Raw genomic sequence first — 24,141 nt, forward strand, 5'->3', positions numbered from 1 at the left:
TTTTGAAGTCTTAGTAAGATGGGTACATAGGCTTTCCAAGTGCAATGACTAAACAGCCAAGACCATTTCAGCACTGCTGTGCATTTTCTACAGGCCGAAGGAAGCATGACAGCCAGAGATGCACAAATTCAACCAAGTAGTCTGTTTTCAGGTTGTAAAGAACACTTTTTTCATTATCTTGCCTTTCATAAAAGTGGATTAAAAACCCCCACCTTCGCTCAATATTAAAAATGGCTTCTATAAACAATGACTTACAGCATCCTGATTTCAGTAGTGAGCTTCCTATTTATGTACTTACCAACAAAATCAGGTTTTGTAATACTAAAAACTTTTGCAGTACCATACTCTGCAGTTACTTGCGCCATGAATTCAAAACTTTTTATCATGCTCTGAAAGCATAACTGTGCTTTTGAGACTGGTATATCAATCTCACACAAACTGCTCAAAATTCAGTCTACCAAAGCCCCCAGACACTGCCACAGAAACTGGTTACTGCAAGGGCTACCTCTGCCTTTAGAGAAACAGAAACAACACTTGGTCACTCCATATAAAACAGGGAGCCCAGCCATTTCATGCAACTTCATACTCATGTGCTGCTTCCTCAGCTGGCATATTTCAAGTCTCTGATACCTTTTGATGCCATGTGAGCAAGGTCTCAAACCCCTCTAAAATGCAGAGCAAAAGAAGTCCATTTGTTACTTCTTTTGTCTTTTCCACAGTCTCCCCAATGGTTGGGCTAAGTCTGCCCTCAATCTGCAAGCTGCTAGGACAAAAGACCTAAAGACGTAAGTAAGACAAAAGGCCATTTCCAGAACAGATCCACAGCCAGTGAGGAGATCTGCATGTGTGTCTGTGCCTCAAAGGAACTGGTGAATCAGAGAAAAGTCATGCTGCAACTGAGCCTACCCATGAAGAGGAAAAGCAGAGTACCCAAACTCCACCCTGAGGTGACAACTTGTTAAGAAAAAGCTCATTTAGTACACAATCAAATTATATTAAGTCTCCACCAAATCAGTTTGGAGGTGATCACCAAGAGAGCTTGATTTGTGAAAAAATTTGCCACAACTCAACTGTACAAGACAGGCACAAAAGACAAACCTCTTCTCCATCAGGTGTAGAGTCACAGCTGAGATTAGAGGATTGGTGTCTACCTGTTTTGATGGTACTACTCATCACACAAAAGTGTACTGAACTGCCAGGCAAGGCCCAGACTGCTCCTTGTCCATCACACTGCTGTTGGCTGAAGTGTAAGCCAGCAGTGACTGGCCCTTTTACTCCCTTCTCAAAGCCTCATGAAACCTGCCACCGGAACCCCATGGAAACAGCCATGGTGGTCCCCAGTTCAACCCACCTTGGAGGCTGAGCTGAGCTGAAAGGTCTGTTCCCCTGGGAGAAGGCAGAGAATGAGATGGGTGGACAGACCACAGGACCACACTTAGGCTCCAAGGGAAGGCATCGGAGAGGTCCTCAGTCTACCATCCCAGCTCCTTTCCTAACTATCACCCCTTCAAAACACCCCTTTTTCCCCATGCTCCCCTAACACCCCCTTCTCCTCCTGTGTGACAGACAATTGAGACTATCTGAAAAGATAATGATCAAAAGCAGTATTAAGTAGAAGGACATTAAATGAATCAACTAAGGACCTAACTAACCAGTCACCTCCTGCCAGGCAGAATTTTAGCAGCACATCTACCTATGTGCAGTTTTTCTTCACTTTGCAATATCCTCATCAAAGTCCAGCTCAGAAAAATGAGTTCTGTCCAACTATTTTTGTGCTTCAGTTGAGAACTTCACAGTTATCTCCCCAAAGTCAACCACGTGAGCTCTCCTTGGGTATCTACCTAACCTTCCTAACTCAAGAAAGAAACAGATTTAGACTACCTTTTAAATATTTAGTCACTTAAGGATATAAAAAGGACAAAGAAATTTTTCCCAATGACAAATAGGGAATAAGCATAAGCGAACAGCAAAATTTTTTGCTGCTATGGGAAGTCCCAGTCAGCCATCTTTGTATATGCAGGATGCAATGAGAAAAATCAGCAGGTCCCATTTGCCATAAGCTTCCTTCCTCAGGGGTTACTCCAGCAACAACCAACTCCCAGTTTAGAGCACTGCAGAGAGAAAGCAGAGCCAATGTAGAAGTGTTTCTGGAGTCTGCTGAGGAGGGTCTGGCAATTCTTTTATTAGAAGCCTATCTGACGAACAAGGTCTGGTTACTTTACGTTCCACAGCCTTAGTTACATCTGGTTCTTCTTACTGCTCTAAGACTGGATATGGCACAAGAGCTCTAGGTATTCACTCACTTCGCAGAGCTATACAGCCCAAATTAAACTATTAAGAAAACTACAGTCATAGCAAACACCCCAGTTTTGTGGTTAAAGCTAGTCAGAGAGAAGTGTTCTTGTTTTCAGGAGTCCTGCATGTTTGTAAATCAACAGAGAGAAATGGGAATGCTGAACATCTTCTTTCCTCACTATGACTTCCAAATGCCCCCTTCTCCTTTAGTCTGCAGGTCAAACTACTTGACTTGTCCCAATCCAGCATTCAGGTCCTGAAGCGAAAGCCCAACTATCTAACATACCACTGTGGGGGTGAAGACAACTTCAAAGCAAGGCTCACTAGCTACCCAGCTTCAAGACACCATAAAGCCATTATGGCACAAATGAAGGGGAGAACAGGGTGGCACAGACTAGATCTCTTGAGGGTCCCTTCCAGCCAAACAGGTGCAGCCAGTTGCCTGCAACATAGTTTGAATACTACAGCAATGATAATCCTTTAGGCGGAGCTTGGCAAGGCCAGGGAGCTCACCTAACCCATTTCAAATAAATGCAGATAAGCTTAAACTGCTATACTTAACAGCAGAGGGACAGTAATTTCCTAATAAAACACATCATGCAGTAGCACACTGATTTCCCAAAGCACAACATAAGCTTATTAAAACCCAGAGCCATATCAAGAGACAAAAAGTACAGAGAGTTTACCCTCACTGAGTCAAGCTGGAGTCTCAGACAAAATACTGAACAACTGCATGCAGTCACTCCTGCACGTGGAGCCTGTCAAGAGTCCTGGCACCACTGTTTCATTTTGGTATCACCCAACCCTATGTTCCATTCCAACCCAAAAGCTAAAATCAATGCTACTCTGAACTCTACAAACAGGAAGTATTCCTGTGCCTTACAGAGGACAAGCAATGCAACATCTCCAAAGTTCCCAACACCTATCGTCCTAGAAGAACTGAAGGGGGGGGGGAAATCATCGACATTTTAAAGAGCACTTGAAAAAAACAGGCCATCCTTGTTACATTAGTATTCTCTAACTGTCATTTATAAACTATTTCTCAATCAGTTTGAGATGACCAAAGTTTAATGGTTAAAGAAAGAACTCTGTCCAGTGCATGATCTTAATGACTTACCTACAGGACTAGTCGAAACCCGTTGGGAAGGTGGCCTGAAACCAGGAGCCTTGGAGTTGTCAGGATGCACGTTTTCCACGTGTCCTAACACAGAGTTATTCAGAAAGGTAGACTGAACAGTGAAAGACGGGTCAGCTGCTGCTCGGGTAGAGAGTGGACAGTCTCCCCATCCTTGGTTAGCTGGCACCTGGTTGCTATCAAAAAGACTACTAAAGTGATTGAAGAGCGTTGCTGGCCCAAAGGTAGGAGGCAATGATTTGTTTGCTGGGTTAATGTGCATCTGAGAACCGTTCATAACATTCATGGCTGACGAAAGCTGCACTGCAGCAGGTGGACCTTGAGAAGGTGTTAAAGGAACTTGATTCGTAACAAAAATAGACTGAGGATCTTGATGGAGGTTTGCATTTGGTACCACTGAATAGAAAGAACCTCTGGACTGCATCCTGTGAGTAACTCGAGGTGCTGGTACAGCTACTTGAGGTAAGTTACTGTTGTCCTGATTATCTGCAACAACTGACCGGGGTGATGCTAAGCTTAAAGGAGCAGTTTCTGAGCTGGATGAAAAAGGCATTGACATGGAAGGATTGATCTCTGACATGCTGGTTGGCAGTATTTCATCTTGGACATTATTTAGAGGTGCAGGGCTGCTTGATGGTCGAGTTTCAGTGACTCCTGAGTTGCTGCTAGCTGACATACTGCAACTACTTGCAACCGAAGGTGGTGGGCACGCATTTGCAGTGGGCTGGTCTGGGGTTGACACCTTCTCTTTGGATGTTGAGACAGCCGAGAAAGAGTCCGCTTTAAGTGCAGAATGCTGCGTTTGTGGAGCATTAGATGGCAGAAACGCTGTGGGCACTTGCCCATTGTTCGGGGGGGCAGAGGAAGCTGAAGGCAGAGTGCTACAGGTGCTTGTCACAGTTGAGATTGCTGTTGCTGCAGCACTTGTCTTGGGAACGCAGGCAAACAACTGCTTTCTGACCGAAGAGGGAGTCCGATTACTGGTTACACACAGTGGTTGGGTGGAATTAGCTACTGAAGAGACAGTAATGGGACAATTAGAAGTAGCTAATCCAGTAGACTCCGTCTGTAAAATATTTCCATTCTGACTACCTACACGACTTGAACTATTATGCTTTGGAGAGCTGTTTGTGCTGCCAGGGTTAACTGGTCTCACTGGGAATGGTCCCCACGTGTTTGGTGAAGGTGAAAAAGTTCCTCCAAACTGCGCCATAGGTAAGCGAGGGTGCCGGATCTGTTGCATAGTTTGGGCAGCCAGCAAGGCAAAATGAGGGTGAGAATAAGCTAGAGGAAGAGACACCGGAAAAGATGAGCGCACATTTGCTGGGACATTCTTGTTTAATTTGTTAGTAGGCTGGAAAGTAGATAGTGTTGATGACTGTGATGTGACTAGGGGTGGTGCTCCGAGAGGAAAGGAGTTCTTGTTTGAAGCAGTCGCAGTGCTGACTCCAGATGAAAAGTTTGCATGGATTGATTTGGTACTCGAAGCAGGTGTTCTTATATGAGTTTTAGGAATCAAGTCTTCCAGTTCCTTGGCGGGATCTTGAATAAGGGCATTGATGAGTTGCACTGCATAACGTGTTGACTCTGTACCACCCCTAGATTAAAATACAAACATATTTATCTTTTGCAAAAGGAATCCCCACTTTGTGCAACACTCCATAGCCTCAATTTTATGCAAGTCTACTGCATGTTTACTCCAAGAAATTACTTCTTGACTTTTGTGTATCTTAAGGATTATCTTTGAAGAAGCAGACCTTCTGCATATCTTGGCAGCAGTAATATATGTTCTATTCAAAAACATGTATAAACATATTTACCAAGAAGCTAAATACATCTGGTCTTAAAAAGCAAACAAACTTCTTAATAAATAACGTTGTGGACTACTCAAGACTTTCATTCTAAATACTGTACCTTATAGTGATCATTCGCTCTCCATTCTTATCTTTTTGCTTATCAACATCAATATGGGCACCAGTGACATCTTGAATTGCTGTGATGTTGCACCCACCTCTTCCCATTATTCTAGATACGACAGAAGCTGGGACAGATAATTTCTTTGACCTATATCACAAAGATCACAAATCTGTGAAATGTATTCAAACTTTAAAGGCATACAAAAATCCCTTCCTGTCTGACAGGTGGCTGAAGCAATATTCATAAGTTTCAGGGCAGCAAGTGGTTTTCTGCTGAGATTTTCTTAATCCTTTGGAGCCTCTCTCAAACTTCCCCACTCAAATTACTCATCATCCTCAGCACCTGATGAGGATTCTCCAGAAGCATTTATTCCACCACTGTTGTAACATACATATATGTGCCTCACACTACTTCAGAAACACTTTTGGATTTTATCTTATCTTGTGTGCCTTCAAAGTGAGACAAACATAGCTTATCAATCTAAATTTACATAAATAGCGCTGCTTCAAATACAAAAGTCCATGGTTTAGCTACTTTGATTGTTTATAGCAAGGGTTTATAGCAAGGAGAAGGTGGTTTTCCAATGTCTTCCCAGTGATCAGCTCTGTAATACCACTTGCATTCACAGCCCTTTTACTATCCACCTCAGACCTTGAGATCTGAAAGTTTATCAGTGACACTACACAACGGTGGATGGCAGACGGTTAAATTGTGCAGTTCTGCAATTTAAAAAGCTGCTGGAAGCCACTGTGAAGGCAGCACAGATTTTCAGAAGCAGGCTCACTGTCAGGCCATAACACTGTAACCCATGTGTTCAGCAAAGTAAGTCAATTCAGGATTTTTCTAATTCACATGGTACTGGTGGGTCAGTGCAGGCATACAGTACTGAGAAGTCTTTGAATACAAGCTATGCTTGCATCCAGACCCCAGCCAAGGTCTCTCTGGGCCACCACTGTCCCCAGACTTTAAAGGCTGGACCTCTCAAGCCCATACACCGCTTTCAAGCTTGCCAGTGATGTGCAATAGTTCAAGACTAAATAATTAGAAGGGATTCAAAGGGGTTTCAGAAACCACGGTGATCACAGTGCAAGTGCCTCTGAACACTGTACAGATCACTCCCCCCCCCCCCCCCCCCCCAAAAGGCTGTCAGCTTCACCTAGCTATTTCACTCTTGGAAGCTTTTAACTAACTTGATCCTCAGGAAATTGCTTCTCAATTAACAGGTCTTAAAGGAAACTCATTTTATTTCAAACACATCTAAATACATGGAAATGTTCTAAAGCATTACCTCATCTTGCCACGGTGTTTCTTCCCCTCTCCTGCCAGGACAGCATGCTACAACCCTCCCCATCCCCAGAAACCAGGTCCTCGGAGCATGCATTCAGCTCTCCTCCCAAGGCTGTTTCATGCTTTGGGCTTTCTTCTCCCCTCCACCCCCAAGGCTCCTCTCACAAGCTAGACATTCCAGTCATTCCTTCCCCAAACTAGAGCTTCCATTGTCACCTAACTTTCAAGATAGGCCCACATTACTCAGAGGGCTCCTAATGATACCTTTGCCTGCTTCCACCTCAGCCCATTAAGAACCCCATGCCATCACCCATGGAGACATTCTTCCTCCAGGAGAGCTCACCCCAGTGCCCAGGCCCCTGCCCACCCATCACCCACTGCCATTTCCCTCCCTACCCACCAAGCTTGATGGTTTTTACCTCAAGAAGTGCCCAAAACAGTACCTTTTTGCTCCTGAACAGCAGCGCCCTCCTCTCTGAAGCTGAAATTGCTCAATTGGTGTTGGCTGCAGAGTGTTGCTAGGGGGAGGGTCTTTCAAAACTCTGCCTACTTGCCTGTCAAGGGCAGAAGGGATGTTTTCATTGGTTACTTCTTTGATAGACATCCCTTCTAGCCAGGGGGTTACTCATGGGGAGAGTGGAGGAGAAGCATTCTTGTTGAGACCAGGAGAGACTTTAGGAGAGGAAGGCATGCAGCTCCCAGGCATTTTGCATATGCATCTAAAGTCACCAAAAAGCTCTTTGAGAGGACGCATGCTTCAATCAGTCAGGGCATAGCAAACACCAGTGCAGAACACTTTATGGACGCATCCTTTATGACACAAGACCTGACTCCCCAGGGATGAGGAACGGTTGGGTTTTGGATGCCATCTCTAGAACCCTACCATCTCCAGTAGAAGAGCATACAATACCCAACCAAGCAGCTGAGTTGAGCCTATGATACTCAAGAGACCCAGGAGGAGAGATAGAGCAGCTCCAGGGTCAATGGCGGGGTCTGTGTGCAGCCCTGGAAAAGTCAGCTGCCTGTTTAATGGTTTCATGCCTGCACGACTCACCAAGTGGTGGGCAGCGTGCCACCATACATTTAGCAAGGCCTCGTCACAGGGCAGAACGCCATTTGTGAACACAACAAAAGGCAGAGACTGAAAAAACTCTCTAGGGGTTCAAACACTTAATTTTCAGATTAAACTGCCTTTTTAACCTTTATTAAGAACAGTCTGTGGCTTCCACAAATTTGAATGCATTAAATCCTCCGTACAATTACTTTCTTTGCACATAGCCTAAAATTCTCTAAAATAAGTGTATTTGGTCACTACCATTGCAGAACACAAAAGCAGGAGAGCATCATAAGTGCACCCAAAGCATCTGACACTTGTATGTTCATGCCATATTCCTTTTTGATAAAAAGAAAAAAAAAAAAAAAAAAAAAAAAAAAGGAGAGCCAGATGATCATTTCTAGTTACAAGCAGTAGACATCATAAAGGTTACAGAAAAGATACTGGGGTGTTAATGGCCATACCATAAAAACCAGTACATTTTCAAAGGGAAAGTTTGCTTTTGCAGGAAAAGCTTTAAATCTAATTGCACCTTTAGCATTCGCTTTAAGGTGACAAAATTTTCCATGGCATCAGCAATCAAGGTCAGCACCCAAAGCACAATGAATTTTAGCCTTGAAGAGATCATCCACCTCTTCTCTACTCTACTAACATCCATCCTGCCTTTAGTCCATGTGCAAGCAATCATCTCCTGTAGGGGCTTTTCACTGCCATCTGCTCCCTCCCCCTTTTATCTTATCCCCACACCTTTTACTCCACTGAAGTCACAGGTAAACAAAACCCTTGTGCCAAATAGAATGTTGATGTCATATTGTCATACTAATGAGGAGTTACTACAAATTAGCACTTGTTTTTACAGCACTGGAAGAGTAAGTGAGGCAATATATAAATTAATTATAGAATTAAGTAATTAAATAATCTTGCTGGACATTCTATATTTGAGAATAATTTACAAGCTAAAAAGCTCACAGACAGTTTTTAAACACAGAATTAAAGTCTTTACCTTCTAACCACTTCTTTCCAGCCTTCTTCTCTTTTCTGGCCTCTTTTTGGACTAGTTAGATTCAGCTTTACATTTGGAGAGGTCAGAGGCAGGGAAACAGGCTTATAAGTAGTTGACAAAGAATTTGAATGACTTTCACCATCAAGTCTGGGAACAGAAATGTGTTGATTACAAATTACACAATAAAATGACAGCATTACAGTATACTTTTCTGCAGCTTGTACTGTTACAGTACATGTTACCAGTACATGTACTGTTTTCATTCTTATTTTCTACCTGGAACAACTGTTGGGTGACTTCATAGGTCGTTTTTTACCTTTTAGTCCACAGCCTATACCCTTCCTCCAAAAAGTGGAGTGCTAAATTGAACGAAGTAATACCAGAAGCACTAAGGACGTCAGATTAAAACAGTTTATAATAGGCAGTTCACAGCCACTTAGGCACATCCTGATCATGTGTCTATATTGTGTTCTCCTTTTTGTATAGCTTTAAGAAAAGGTACTTTGGTAATAATGTCTCTTTCTTACTAAGTACTTGAAAAAGTCTGTTTTTCAACTCTTATTGTTACAGATTCCCTGGAAAGTGCTTCCACCCCTCAGCTCTCAATTTATGAATGGATAACTAAGGCACAGATATTCGAGCATATTTATGTATTTAAGTCCCAGTGATATCAATTTGGAAGTAGGTGCCCAAATATTATTACCTATATACTAATACAGCTGTAGTAATAGTGTACAAACAACACAAAGTTGAGTGAGAGAAAAAAAGAAAGAGAGAGAGAACAGGCAATCTCTTGTTAGGCTAACTGATCTATGTGGAGATGAAAATAAGCAGAACTGGAGCTCACAAGTTCATCTGCCGCACTGAACAGGCAGCAATCTTCACAAGTCATTGAAAAACCAGTCTTACGTGATTTGACCCAGCAAATCTATAGCACAGCTGGCAAATTTACAGAGGACCTTATGCTTCAGCTATCCTGCTAAGCATCACTCCTCTTTACTACATGCAAGTTTTTAGTCATCCATTTTATTCCACATTCTTTACAGCACTTTATGTTCACTTGATGATCTTAAAAGGTCTTTTCCAACCTTAATGATTCTGTGATTCTGTGTGTTTTCTTGCAGACAAACTGTTTGTTTATACTACACTTTATACAAACTTCAGAGATATATCCACATATAAGTAACCCAAATGTACTGGTGATATGAAAAGCAACATCTAGACAATATGCCTTTTAAAATGGCAACATTTTCTCTCTTTACCTTAGTAAGTTCTAGCCCCACCTGCCCAAGGCATTTGGAAGTTCTATGGAGAACTTTACTTGTCCTCAGATAACTATAAGATTGAGGCAAAGAGAACAAGAAAATGCACATTAAAGAAAAGAATGAAGTCCATTGTGGAATACTGATTCCAGAGTAGACTTTAAAAAGCTTTCTTCTGCTTTGTCTGAAAATGTATAGGTATGTTTTCAGAAAAACATTGTTACGAAGTCTGAGTTTAAGTTTCAATTATAGCAGCCTTGTCATCAGCATGTCTGTGACTAAAGAGAAGAGGAATTCAGAAGAGCAAATTTAGAAATGATTTTCGGACAGTCTGCCTAGTGCAAGAGCCGAAGAGCACCTGTAGAAGTTAATAAAATATACTAGCCCCATTTTGATATTTATATACTGTCTTGTTTCTTAGGTGTATTTTATCTAACAGAAGCACCACATCTAACAAGGAGTCAGAAGCATGCATTTAGTCAGTCCTGCTGTAGTGAACTGCACAGGATTCCAAGGCTTTTGTTAGAAGACCTTGGATGAAAGATCCAAGGCAGAAAAAATTTACATTCATAAAATAGAACACAGACAAAATCCAATTTCTAACATTCCTGAGGGTAATTCAAAACACACATCCCCCAACCACAAGGCCTGACAAATCCACTCATTCTGCACCTAACTTTAATCTAGGGGGCAAAAAAAAGAAAAAAGAAAATCACAACTCTCTTCCCACTCCCAGACAAGTACCTCAATTAGTCCTCTTGCTTGCTGCCCTTTTTGATCCCATAATGTTTGCGTTCTAATTGAGGCTGGGTTCTCAGGCAGCCAGGTGTTCTGTACATCAACCCCCATAACCTCTCCCCTCTCTTAATGCAGGAAAAGAAAAGAAAAAACTATGGAGGATCAGACTCATACTCACACTACATTATAAATAAAATAAAAAAAAAAAAAGCAAAGACTACAGATTCAGATGGGATCTAAGCTTTTTGATTTAGGCCAATGACCTATTCAGACACTGGTGTTATAAAAGCTATTAGCTTGTTCCTTGGAAACTGAGTGATCTTCCAAATCATTCATATCGCCCCTGTACATTCACGGAGTTCTTTTGACTCTCACCTCTGGCTCGACAAGGTTAAATCAAACTGGCCATCAACCTGGCAGGTGAAATGCTCAGAATCATCAACTTCTTCCCTCCTTAAAACAAAGAGATTGCAACCAAATGAGTTAATCATGAAATCATAAAGCAATTAAAAGGTAATGAAATGGGCAACAAAGCTGTTGAGGGGTCTGGAGACCAAGTCTTATGAGCAGCAGCTGAGGGAGCTGGGATTTTTAGTGTGGAGAAGAGGAAGCTGAGGTGAGACCTTATCACACTCTACAACCCCCTTTAGGTAGTTGTAGTGAGGTGGGTGTTGGTCTCTTCTCCCAAGTAACTAGCAACAGGAAAAGAGGAGATGGCCTCAAGTTGTACCAGGGAAGGTTTAGATTGGGTATTAGGAAAAATTTCTTTACTGAAAGAGTGGTCAGGCATTGGAACAGGCTGCTCAGGGAAGTGGTGGATTCACCATCACTGGAGGTATTCTACACGTGTAGACATGGCACTTCGGGACATGGTTTAGTGGGCTTGATGGTGTTTGGGTTGATGGTTGGACTTGATCTTAGAGGTCCTCTCCAACCTTAATGATTCTATGATTCTGTCACTTCTGTAAATAGATTACAAATAAAACTGGCACTTCCTTTTTAAATTCCCAGCATATTCACTTTAAAATCTGTTCTAATAAAGTTGACAATGCAACATGGATGCTTAAATAGTGCAGAGAGAAAACTGGCTGTTTTGCTAAAGCAGTATTAACAACTAGCCAGCAATGCCCCCCCCCCCCCAAAAAAATCTTATCTTTACCATTTTAAGGAGGTTGCATTCAACAAACTGAACAGTATTATTTAATAGCTATGCAAATAAAGCAAACTCAGTCTCTCAAGACTTTGGGAATGTACCAGCTGGTGTAAAGCTTAAGCTAAAGAAAATTTAAACTGGCATAGGTAAAATACCATGAAACAACAGGGAAGGAATTTGGCAGCCTCACCTCGTTGGTGTTTTTGAAGCAGAGGTGCTAGTTTTATCTTCCTGAGAGGGAATAAGCAATGAAGCATAGCGCCGCTCAGAGGAATTTGTATCCATTGTGAAGTTCAACTCTTGGCTTTTACCTCCACTGCTGCTTTCACTGTTGCAATCTGTGCTATCCAAGTTATCTGAATCACTATTCCCACTAGCACCACCACCTCTTGGCTCTCCATTTATTTTATTTTTATCTGCTTTTTGCTGTGCTAGAGATATATGCTGATCTGGCAAAATTATCTGCATATTCTGAGGAGTCTCTTTTGTTTTATTTTTCTTATTTTTTCTATTTGTGCTGGGGGTAGTCACTACGTTAGCTCTCTTCTTCCCAAAGGCATTTGTGAAAGTAGTTGAAGTTGCAGAAATTCCAATTGTAGTTGTAGTAGTTGCACTAGGAGGCTCTATAGGAACTTCTTGCTCCACTGAAAGAAAAACAGTTGATATACAATCAAAACCCACAAAATACAGAAATCAGTGCCCTAACTAAAGACACTGCAGCCGAAGTTATGTTCATTGCTGAGCTGTCAAGACTACTTGCATTGCATTCAGCTGTAAATTCTCCAGGGGGCGGGAGGAAGTGAACAAAGCAGTTTTGCCAGGACCTCTGACTGCAGAGGGAAGAACCAGGGCAGAAGCTATGCAACAATGCCACAGTACCAGAGAAGCTAACTTTCAAACAGATTGCCTTATCTAGGATGGTTAAAAAAAAAAAAAAAAGAGGACACCCTCACAACTACACTGTTCATAGAAACACTTGTTCTTTACCTTCATCATCATTTTCTTCATCATCATCATCTTCTTGCAGTTCCAGAGTTTCTTTAGGCTTGTTTTCTTCATCTTCTTCTTGTTTTCTTTTTTGTTCCTCTTTCTTCTTCTTTCTTTTTTCCTTTCTTTTCTCCCTTTTAGCTGCAAGAGCTTGTTTTCTGCTTTCCTCTCTTGACTATGTAGGAAAAAAGGATCCATATTTAAACATTTTTACACGGACTATATTATACTTATAATTCAGATCTTCCCTAGAAATCTGGGGGCAGGGAGAAAGGAGAAAGCATAATGAACTCGAATGACACTGTCACATACCGAATACGCGGAAACTGGGCAGACTTTATGGAACAACAGGACTAATTGGTCCTAAAACTTGTAAGGAATGACAACAAAATAACAACCAAAACAAATGTCTTACAAAAATACAATTTTACTGGGAAATGAGCAAAATCTCTCATCATCTCAGTCCTTTCTCAAAAAACATTTAATAATGTCATTAATATTTTTACAGCAATGTTCACATCTTTGATTCAAAAAGATCTCCCAGAGTGTTTTGCAGAAAACACTATCATTTTATCAACTTTTTTTTTAAATATACGGAATCAGTCAAATCAACTATGCTATACTGTAGCTTTACACAGCAACTGGTAAATGTTTATTAAGTCAGCAACCTGGAAAATTTAATAAACTAATACAGAACTTGTTCATCAAAAATTGTAAGAGCCTCCATTAAGAGAGCCCACCAAAGAGTGCTTAAGAAGTCTGCATGACTCTGGGACACTTCAGAGTACTCTCAGTGAGGGAGAAGTTGATTTTCCCCACTATCTGCTCAACATACAGCTCATCGGGCAGCTTGTAGGCTCTCCTTTGTAGCACTGAGTAGAACTCCATAAAATGCTTATGGACTATGTCTTACACAATATATAACTTACCATGTATCACACCATCAAGATGGAAGACCTCCCTTATGCACACATTGTCTGCACTGAAGTAATGCAAAAGAACTGCTACCTAAGGTAACTATTGCCAAGTCCAAGCTTTCCTAAAAACGACAACGGAGTGGCTGAAGCAGAAGTCAGTTCTAATTTGCCACCCTCAGAATACTCTTCACTTTTTGTCTATTAGAGGAAGGAAAGCACATACAGTCACAGCATGAAGACCTACTGCCCCAAGAAGCACCAACAGGAAATACAGCCTGAAGTATTGATCAATAGTTCAAACAGTTATGCTCCATGACAGCAATTCTTTACTCACTTTTTCCAGGTCTAGCTCCTTCAGCAATATGGTTGCATTCTTATTTGCTTCTGCAGCCTGCTGGTCTTTAGCTTTCACAATCGTCTCCACACACTGGTGACACTTTTTCAGCAGGTCCTGGAATACAAACTTGTCTTACCACCTCCATAGTAAACTAAAATCCAGGAGTGAGGCTTGCTCTACAAACATGATATTAGCTTCCCTTTATTCATAAATGTACAAACTACTTCAACAGAATAGGACTCCAAACATTGATTTTTTAAATATTTGTTTAAGTTCTGTGTTAAAAAGGAGACATGCACAAGCCTCCAAATCAAACATACATGAGCAAACATGTACATTCAGCTTTTGAATATGTAAGAACTTCTTACGTATATTTTTGCTGTAAATAAAGGACAGGGTCTTTTCCCAAAGTTAAACTCACCTTGTCAGTTATCGTCGCTATGTATCGCATGCATTCAATGTCTGAAGGAAACTGGTTAACTTCTTTCACCAGGAACTGAACTACTTTCACATGCCCCTAGAACAGCAATGAAAATTCTAATCTATTGTATACAATTGTCAATGTTTGTCATCAAATACAAGTTTGATATCTCTTAGTCCAAAGCAAAAGACTAAAAATAAGCAAGAACATTTCTGGTAAGCTGCTGTTTGGGAAGAAAGGTAGTTACTGTTTGCTCAGGGTTGACAGCATGTCTGCTGTTCTACAGCACGATGGCAAAGACAAGTTGTCCCACAAGTAATTTTTTATTTTAAAATACAAGGACCAAACCAGGCCCAAGGGCAGAGGTAGCTGCTTGTGTTTTTAGTAACAGCCAAGACAACCCTCTTTAGACCCCACATGTCACCCCAACCCACTCTCTTGCAACTCATGCCATGGAGCTAACTTAGATTGTTCAATTACAAGTTAAGTCTGATCTGGCAACCGAGTCACCTGAGTATTACCCTAGCAAACACATTCCTCTGCTTCTGGATGCACTCCTTGATGGGGTACACTGTGCAACCACACAGAAAGTATCCAACTGTTGCTTCTGAAGTTCTTTGAAAGCAATGGAGGGACAGAACTGGCATGCCCAGTATTGCTGTTTGTCAAAAAAGCTGTACACTTAGGTGTCTTCCTATCCAAAGATTCTATGATTCTATGATTTTGTTAAAGGCAAAGCAGCTACAGTTAATAAATTCCTCTGCTACAGCTATGCTCCTTGCATCCAACAGCATAACTGATGAAACCATCACAACGCAATGTTCTTCCTGCCAAGAAGAAAAGGCAGTGACAAAAGAGCTGACTACACAAAGTGTCCCATTCAACAACAAATTAGGAACAGAACAGGAGAAGCACAAAGGAATCAGGACAGCTTATTACAGACTGGTATTTTGTTCATCTCAAAAGCAGGACTGAAACAAGCAGTATAATCTGCAGAAATTGAGGGGACCACGGTAATCTCAAGACAGTGAAATCTCAAACAGTGAAAATTTTTAGACAATGTATAACTGGAAATAAAAAGTTAACATGGTTTATGGAACAAAGTTTTTAACCTCTCAAAAATTAGATCTGTGTGAAGTACACGGAGTATGATTAAAGCAGGCATTTTATCAAAATAGCATTTGCTGTGTTATATTTGATTCTTCCAAACCCAAGCATTCAGATTTAAGACCAAATGAGAAACTGTTTTGAAAACATTTAGCACTGAAACATAAAATTAAGTTGGTGTCCTACCTTGCGAAACGCTGACATAAGAGGTGTAATTTTCCGATTATCTGCAGCATCCACATCTGCTCCTGCTTGTACAAGCAACTGAACCACATCATAGTGGCCACCATTAGCTGCCAACCAGAGAGGTGTGTTTCCTTTCTTGTTACGAACATCAATATGTGCTCCTCTAAAAAAAGTACAAATGTAATTGAGTGAAACAAGGTATAAGTAAAGGTGGAAGTCAGGTAGTAAGATCATGGAAGATCAGAGTACAATTGGATCTGTAACTTTAATACTGAAATCTAAGGGCTATATATAGAAATTCTGTCCCTGAAATCTGTTGTTTTAAGTTGCAATGTAGCAACAAGAGAGATTATTTAAACTTCCCTTACAGAAACGAACACTCACCTAATTACATTAGGTGCCTACTGCACCACAGCTATGCAACCAGCAACCACGGGTCCTTTAAATTATCACTAACGTGGTGACCATCCACAGGACAAAGCTGTCCCTTGAGATTTTAGCAACGCATAGGGTTATGCTTGAAGAGCTCAAGAGCTACTTCCAGGCTTTGCCCCCCCAAGTGAGAGCAGGGAAATGCTCATGTGGGAATTGCTGGATTAATACACAGACAGCAGAGCTGCCAAGCCAGACACTGTTTGCTTGCCTCTGGTCCCAGCTGCCTGCTTTGCTTAATTAACACTGGAGTAGCAGGATACTCCAGGATAACACTGGAGAGTAGGGAACAGATGCAACATCCTACTTCCATAGCTTCCCATTCTCTTTGCTCTCAGATGCACGAGGCAATGTAAACAAGGGCACCCTTGCCACACAACAAATGTGCCACTAATGAGAGGAAATAATTTACCGATTAATCAGGAGCTCACAGAACTTATAGTGACCCTTATCTGCTGCAATTGTTAAAGCTGTATCTCTTGAGGAAGGCACAGGTGGAGCATTAACATCTGCTCCTTTATCAAGGAGAACCCTTCCAACCTCTGCATATCCTCCTGAAGCCGCTTCCATCAGAGGTGTGAGACCCGTCTGTGCAAAAAGAACGAGTTACATAGTGTGAAGTTTGTACAATATACTTTCGATAAGACATAAGTGATTTCTACACAGGGAAATCGTTTTGTTTTGGGGTTGTTTTTTTTTTTAGCTGCTTATATTTAGTTTAGGCAGTTTCTTCCTCAAAAAAACCAAAACAAAACAAAAACAAGCCAAACAAAACCCAAAACAAAAATCAAAAAACAAATACTCTTTGGCTTTGATTTATACGAACCCAGGAAAACTGCTGACTAAGTTCCACCAGATACCTGTCTCAACTGCAAAAACAAAGTTTACAACAGATCTCTAAAACAGGTTAGAACAGATCCAAATAAAGACACATGTGTTTCTATGAAAATGCTCAGAAACTGGCTTTATAGCTTTTCTGTAGCCTCCCTTAGCACTGAGACTGATCTAGGCCCAACTTAGCTGCCAGGCTAGACTGTTAAATAAACTTACACCAGCTGCTAACATGTCCAACTGACCATTTGAGAGCTGGCTTTTATCCATATCCCCTTTTCTCCAGCCACAGTCATTCCAGAAGCAGGCGGGGTAGACAGACACAGCAATTATTTCAGCAGCCTTAGGAGTTACCAAAAATTCCTTTGTGCTGGGGAAATCAGTCTGGCTGACTACACAAGCTTTAAGCTTGCTTTATGGCAGGAGACACAAAGCTGTCCCAGAGTACCAAAGGATGGGACCTGTGGAGCATTTCAGAGGCACAGAAAGTCACAGTACTGAAGCCACGTGTTCTACAGCAACGTAAAAGCTTTACAAATTTTGATTGCACGACTTCTGTTGTAGATAAGAAATCTGTTCTATATGAGAAATCACTATAAGCAACACTGTTCCCTTCCTGCCTAGACTTCACTCATATATAAAAAGCTATCTGTTCTGTTAGCGAGTATCACGTCAAGTTTCTCAGTACTACAGAACAACAGTCAATCTAAGTTTCATTATGAACACAGAAAGACCAGTCAGCTTTCCCTAATGCAAAAAATTGATCAGTGCCTTTTTTTTTTAAAAAAAAACAAAAACCAAACTTATTTCAGAATATTTAATAAGTCCTCTGAGCCCAGAGAGGCTCAAAGTAACAGGAAAATTTGAAGAAACTCAATGACTGAGAGAAATAACCTGTCAGAAGTAAGTCATAAGGAAAGGCGATTCACACATTTACCTTTGCCCTGTGCTCAACATTGGCCTTCCTGTCCAAAAGCAAACTGACCACTTCTGCTCGGCCTTGGAAACAAGCCAGAGTGAGGGCTGTATTCCGGTTGGTCTCAATTTGGGCATTAATATCAGAACCCATATCAAGCAACAGTTTCACGGCAGGTACATGGCCATTCATAGCAGCCAGCATCAGAGGAGAAATACCTAGCTTGCTCCCGGTCCTAAAGGGAAAAAAAACAAACTGCAGTTCCCAAAATGGAAGGAATGCTCTGGGAAATGTAAGTGTATCTAACAGGAACAAAAATGTTTTGTTGTGAGCCAGAAAGGAACAAATAACAAACATAGACACTGACTTAAAATACTAGCATTTTTTAATTGATTAGGAGAAACCATCAGAGTAACTACAGGCAATAGGCAATTGCAATTTATAAACAAGGAAAAAACATTTCAGCTTTTAGACATTTGGGTGTCTGAAGCACACATAAGCCTTAAATTACATATACTAAAAATCAAGGCTGCATCTGATTCATTCAGAAAAAAACATGCTTCTAAGCACAGCTGCAGTTTTAACTTTGTTTAGTGATAGAACATATGTAAGTTTTCTTAAAACGAATAAAAAGGAGGCTGTCTTACTGAAAAAGACAACTTCAAACAAACACATAGAGCTGCCCTGAGTGATTTAGCTGGTTCCTTTACCTGGTTCTATTGGAATTAGTTTGACTTCTAGATCTCAGAATGGTGGAAAAGGGAAAGGGAAGGAATACGTTTGCAAACTATACATAAGTTTTAAGGGATTATTATAAGGGAGATGAAGTTTTTGATAGTTAAGGGCAATTTAAAAGCACTAAGGTAACATGAACATAAAGGATAACATCAGTGTAGAAAGGCTGCAAGGAGGTCTGAAAGCACTAGATTCCAACCTATGCCTCAGTATGTAGCAAACAGTGGAGTGTCTGTGCTACATTGCAGTTCATCTGGTGTACATTACCTTGAATTAATTTCTGCCCCAGCGTTGAGAAGAATCTTGATGATATTAACATAGCCACCAGATGCAGCAAGGCTTAATGGCGTATAATCAGACACGTTCCTATGTTCTTTGTTTGCTCCCCGAGCCAACAGCAAATCAACAACCTGAAAAGATAGCATGCGTATTAAAAGACATACGGTATTATCCAGGAAGTGAAGGATGTTATCACATGTTCAAACCTTCCAGTTTGGTATGCTACCAGTTTCCACTGTTGATAGATAAGATTCTACAGGAAAACCCCATCCTCTTTTGCTTTACTTTTACATATGTGCTGTACAGACTTAGCAACTGATGAATACATCAGCTAATCTGCGTGGGCTGTAGCAGCGCAGCACTTGTCTTCCAGAGAGATTATTCTACCTAATCAAAATGTAAGGCTTTAAAGTGAAGCTCTTCCTGTGAACCTTAAGTTTGCAAACATAGGATCTATCCCACTTCCATAATGTCTCACACAGTTTGAGCACCTCTTTCAGAAACTCCTACAAATTTAATTCAAATGACACTTGAGCCAACTTTGACCATCTGTATTATACGGTCTTTCCAACAAAACACATAGTAAAAATCAGACCAACTGATGTTAGTGGAACAAGCATGAGGAAGGACTTCTCTGTCAGAAGCTGCTGAAGAAAAATAAAAGGGGGAAAAAATTAAAACATTTCTGGTGATGTACTGCACTTTAGTGGGCCTCATGTTACTACTAACATAGGCTAGGTGATTCTTCAAATAAGCCAGAAAAAAGGCTGCCTCAGAAGTTGCTAAGCCAGAAATATAAGATTATTATAAATTATAAATTAAATTATCCTCTGGCATAAGGAAAAAAAATAAAGAGGAAGAACAAAAGACAATTAGTTCAATAAGTAATTCTATTACAGGCCACATTGATCTCTCCTTTTATTTGTGAGTAGCACTTTTGCTGTTGAAGACCTGCAATTAAGAAGTCAAACTGGAAACTTCCCAATTTTGGCTAACTGTTTTAATTCTTTCAAGTTCCAAAACCTACTACTCCTGTATCTGGCACAGAGCCCTTTACCATCTCCATGCCATCTCCAAAGACAGTACGCCCATGACTAAAGTAGGAAGGATTTAACAAATCTTTTTTTGGACAAAAAAAAAAAGGTACTGATTGAAAACTGAAACATCCTTAAAAGACTAGTATAATGTGCCCTGCATTGCAACTACACTTATCAGGCCTGCACATCACCAATAAAACCATGTACTGACAAGACTCCAATTCCTGTCCTTGTGTGCCTGCACTGGCTCTTTTAGTTTTGAGGGTGGAGAGGATGCATAAGGGAAGTGTTCAGTGAATAAAGTTATTCATTAAACACCTCCACCTCCCTGACAAAAATATTTATCTTGCAAGGATGCATCAACAGAAGAATGACCAGAAGTTATAACAACCATTAGCTAACAAAACTGGGACAGAAAAGGGAGAAAACAATAAATTCCCTTTCCTCTTGGAAGAAGAAAAAGACTTAAATTAGCTACACTTATACAGGTTAAAAGCCTCCCAGAAAAAGGATGATTTATTACACCATCAACAAAAAAACACCGTATAAAAAAACAATTCAAACCCCTGGAGGACAAACGTGTCTGTACCTCTTGGCGTCCACCGGAGCATGCCAACGAAAGCGGAGTATCCTTTGTGCGCTCAGACTGTGCTTCTATATCCCCACCTTTGTCTAGAAGAATTTCCACTACACCAACATGTCCAGCAGTTGCAGCCAGAATCAAAGGCGTAAAACCTAGCAACAACAGATCATATTAAAAGTAACATTGAGAATCTCAAAAGTATTACTAAGGATCAGAAATACACAAAAGGGTTAATTCACAATGACTTCTATCAATCAGGCATGTCTTGCTTAGACTGGGGGTTTCCTGGTACAGGCCACAATCTCAGACCCTTTCCTCTTCTGACCCTGACACATCTAGGCTCTGATTCCAGCCAAATATTATTAAAGGCTCTTCAAAAGAAATCTAAACAGTACTATGCACTCATCAGTTTTGATTAAGTTCCAACCCACTCATCTCTTTAAAGAAGTCACAGCTTTCCACTTAATTCCTGGTTAATAAAGCTCCCACAAGTGAACACATCTACACTGAGCATGCTGCTTATTTCCAGTGATCAATGTGAGTTCCAAGGAGAGAGGCATGGTGGTTTTGTTCTCTCAGCTCTAAAAGATTTGAGATTTTGCTGAACTCTGTTATTGGTAACAACATGATACACAACCTGACAACTACTGCCCATTAGCTTTGTCAGCCAAGATTTGACATTTACCCCCATTAGCCGCTGTATCTAGTATGCTAAGGTCTTTTGTAGAGGGTGAATCATAAAGACAAAAGTGCTTCACAGTTTGCAAATCTGCTTAAGATACCACTCAGACACATTTCTTTTCAAAAATACAGATAGAAAGGCATGCAATGTCACTGGCTTTATATGGCGAATATTTCTACATGAAGTGCAAGAATGCAATTCTATGTTTCTGCAAGCTTTGGTAACTTTCTGAAGCAAAGAATCCCAAATCCCAATTTGAAATTTGCTGTTTCAAACTGTAATTCATGGACAAACTGTTTTACTAGTTTAGCTTACCCTTCTTGTCTCTGTGTTCAATATTGGCACCACGTGCTATCAGTACAGATACAAGTTCTTCATGACCTCCCGCACACGCAAGAGTCAGAGCAGTGTCATGATTACTTTCAGTCTTCACAGTTGGGAAGAAAAAGAAGCAGATATTCAGAAATTGAAAATACTTTAAGAGAACTTTAACATTTTTAAGACAGTACTAGATTAAATTTTTTCCTTTTAGAACTTATCAGAAAGCAAATCCACTCAAAACCAATTGCAATTACTCACATGTGCATCGATGTCAACTGAAGGATACATAGGGAGCACCGACTGCGAGGGCACATTGGTCGATGCCTGCGAACAAGGCTCAGGTGTAGGGGATTCGGTAGTGTGCAAGGAGCTGGTGGAGCCACTGGGTACTCTGCTATTCACAGCTGAAAAGTAACACCGTGTTATTAATCCACCTTTAGGAATGCTACATTTTATATGAAAAATATTTAGTCCCATAAAACTGCAACAGTCTAATATCGAAACAGTAATGGGGGGAGACAAATTAAGTGTTCCTAAAAACAAATGGGTTGGTGTATTGCATAAAGAAGCTTTCCAACAGTGTAAGTATCACCTCCAAACTGCGTTAAGTTAGAAAATAATTTTATGAATTAGTATGTATGTATTATGAATTATGAATATTATTAGTTATCCTTTTCAAATTGTAACTTTCACTGTTAAGAGTTCAATCACATGTCTAAGCAGGCAAACAATTTATCACTAACACACAAACCTAATGGTCAGATATACAGTGTCATTCTGGAATTCAAAAGTTTTTCACATGAAGGTTAGTGCACACCTAGTCTCCAGAGAAGGTTTTCAAAGCAAGATGACTGACAGCAACTTAACACTTACAGAATCAAGTCTCAGACATAAAACAACCCAGGAAGGGTGGAAAAGCAGCAGACAGGAAGGGGCAGTCAACAAAAATGAGAAAGCTGAAAACTGTCTGTGCTCCCTGAAATTTATTCTGATTGATCCACAGCCTGTAAAAGATTTCATCCTGAAGATCTAGTGCAGCTCAGGGACACAAGGAATGCAAATTTATCTTCTTTTTTTAAAAAATATATTAAAAAATTGATAACTGAGAATCAGATTTTATTCAACTAGTTTTAAATGAAACTTTACCAGAAGAAGCAGAGAAATATCCCTGCACATATATATCACGGGGCCAAGACCTCTGCCTGCCTTTGTAACCAAATGAGAGTCTGAAGGGAGCCCAAACGAATCTAAGGCTCAACGGGGATTACTTGGTAGGAAGGTCTAACAAACCTATGTACTAACTACAAGTGCACTTTTAACTAAAGTAAGCTGTGCTAATATAGCAGCTGGATTTGACAAGTACTGTCACTGCTGGATTGCCAAATTTCTATACTGTGCAGACTTATTATATGGAATATCTGGTTAGTTTTAATTATTCCAAAACACAAAGTATTTTGTAGTATTCCTGGAACAAGCAACTGATGGAAACAAACAACTGCAGGTAAGAAATATGCAGCAGCATTTTGTTTTTTTCCAAGTGGTTGAAGTAATAAGGGAAGATGAAGGATGAACTCAAACCTGCGTATAACTGAGAGAAATTTTTACAAACCTCTCCCAGCTCAACATTTCTGATTCCATTGACAAATTACATACCAGCAATTACTCACAGGGAAACGGTGCAGATGGAAGAGTCTTAGAAAAATCCTCAACACACCCACTTTTACCCCTAACTCAGCCTACAGGGCTGCATATGCATGACAAAGGAAACAGACTGGAGCAAATTTAGATTGGGTGACTTCAGTTGTGTTCTGGAAACATGGTGGGGGGTGCACGTCACTGAAATTTTGGGAGGTGACAGTTTTCAGTTCTATTTTTTAAGTAAAGCATTCTCCTTGGCACATAGGCAAAAAACATCATTAACATTTGGGTACCACATTGCAGCAACAAAATGTTGTATCTGAATTCAGAGTTGACTTTTGCTTCACATCACAACCTTCACAAGCAAACCAGGTTTGTACTAAAAGTTTCACATATAAAAGCTCCCACACTTCATCTGCTTACTATGGATCATTTACAGCAGCAGATGAGCATTCATTAATGCAATACAATTGCTTCCTTGCCTAATGCACTGAAATGCAAGATACTAATTGGATTTCTGAAGATTATTCCTTCCAAAATATAAGACACCAAATCACCCTGTTAACGACTTATGTTAAATCAAACTGGTCCTTCCTCATGAAAGACACTGTCTCAATGCTTTCAGATCTTGCAAATATTGATGTATCTAAAAAACACGTGCATATGCTGTACATACAAATCAGGGGTGCACAGAGGGACTCCAACTGAGCCAGTTTAAGGGTCTTTAAAGTAATATATTCTGTGTCACTGTTACAGGTTCCACAAATTCTCTGCATTTCACAACCATGACTGAAAATGTCCAAGTATTTCTTGCATACTTTAGATTTTCATCATGCGCTTGAAACATATGAGTGTGTGTTAAGTGCTTCACATGTACAGTAACAACAC

General features: G+C 40.5%; 1 protein-coding gene across 2 annotated transcripts in view; it reads right to left on the minus strand.

The window, feature by feature from the left end:
• ANKHD1 (ankyrin repeat and KH domain containing 1) overlaps positions 1-24,141 on the minus strand; it is a gene marked incomplete at both ends in the record, with an annotated part of 113,578 nt that overhangs the window by 6,225 nt on the left and 83,212 nt on the right. For both annotated transcript variants that reach the window (XM_082006250.1, XM_082006249.1), the window contains 14 exons: positions 3,413-5,028; positions 5,345-5,494; positions 8,692-8,838; positions 12,035-12,488; positions 12,832-13,006; positions 14,083-14,199; positions 14,507-14,602; positions 15,800-15,962; positions 16,644-16,819; positions 18,000-18,213; positions 18,981-19,123; positions 20,619-20,764; positions 21,610-21,721; positions 21,874-22,019. In XM_082006250.1, the coding sequence (XP_081862376.1) occupies positions 3,413-5,028; positions 5,345-5,494; positions 8,692-8,838; positions 12,035-12,488; positions 12,832-13,006; positions 14,083-14,199; positions 14,507-14,602; positions 15,800-15,962; positions 16,644-16,819; positions 18,000-18,213; positions 18,981-19,123; positions 20,619-20,764; positions 21,610-21,721; positions 21,874-22,019 (3,855 nt within the window). The remainder of the gene's footprint in view (positions 1-3,412; positions 5,029-5,344; positions 5,495-8,691; positions 8,839-12,034; positions 12,489-12,831; positions 13,007-14,082; positions 14,200-14,506; positions 14,603-15,799; positions 15,963-16,643; positions 16,820-17,999; positions 18,214-18,980; positions 19,124-20,618; positions 20,765-21,609; positions 21,722-21,873; positions 22,020-24,141) is intronic.

This window comes from Phaethon aethereus, assembly GCF_964289735.1.
Source record: "Phaethon aethereus genome assembly, chromosome: 14".
In the NCBI taxonomy this organism is placed as follows: domain Eukaryota; kingdom Metazoa; phylum Chordata; class Aves; order Phaethontiformes; family Phaethontidae; genus Phaethon; species Phaethon aethereus.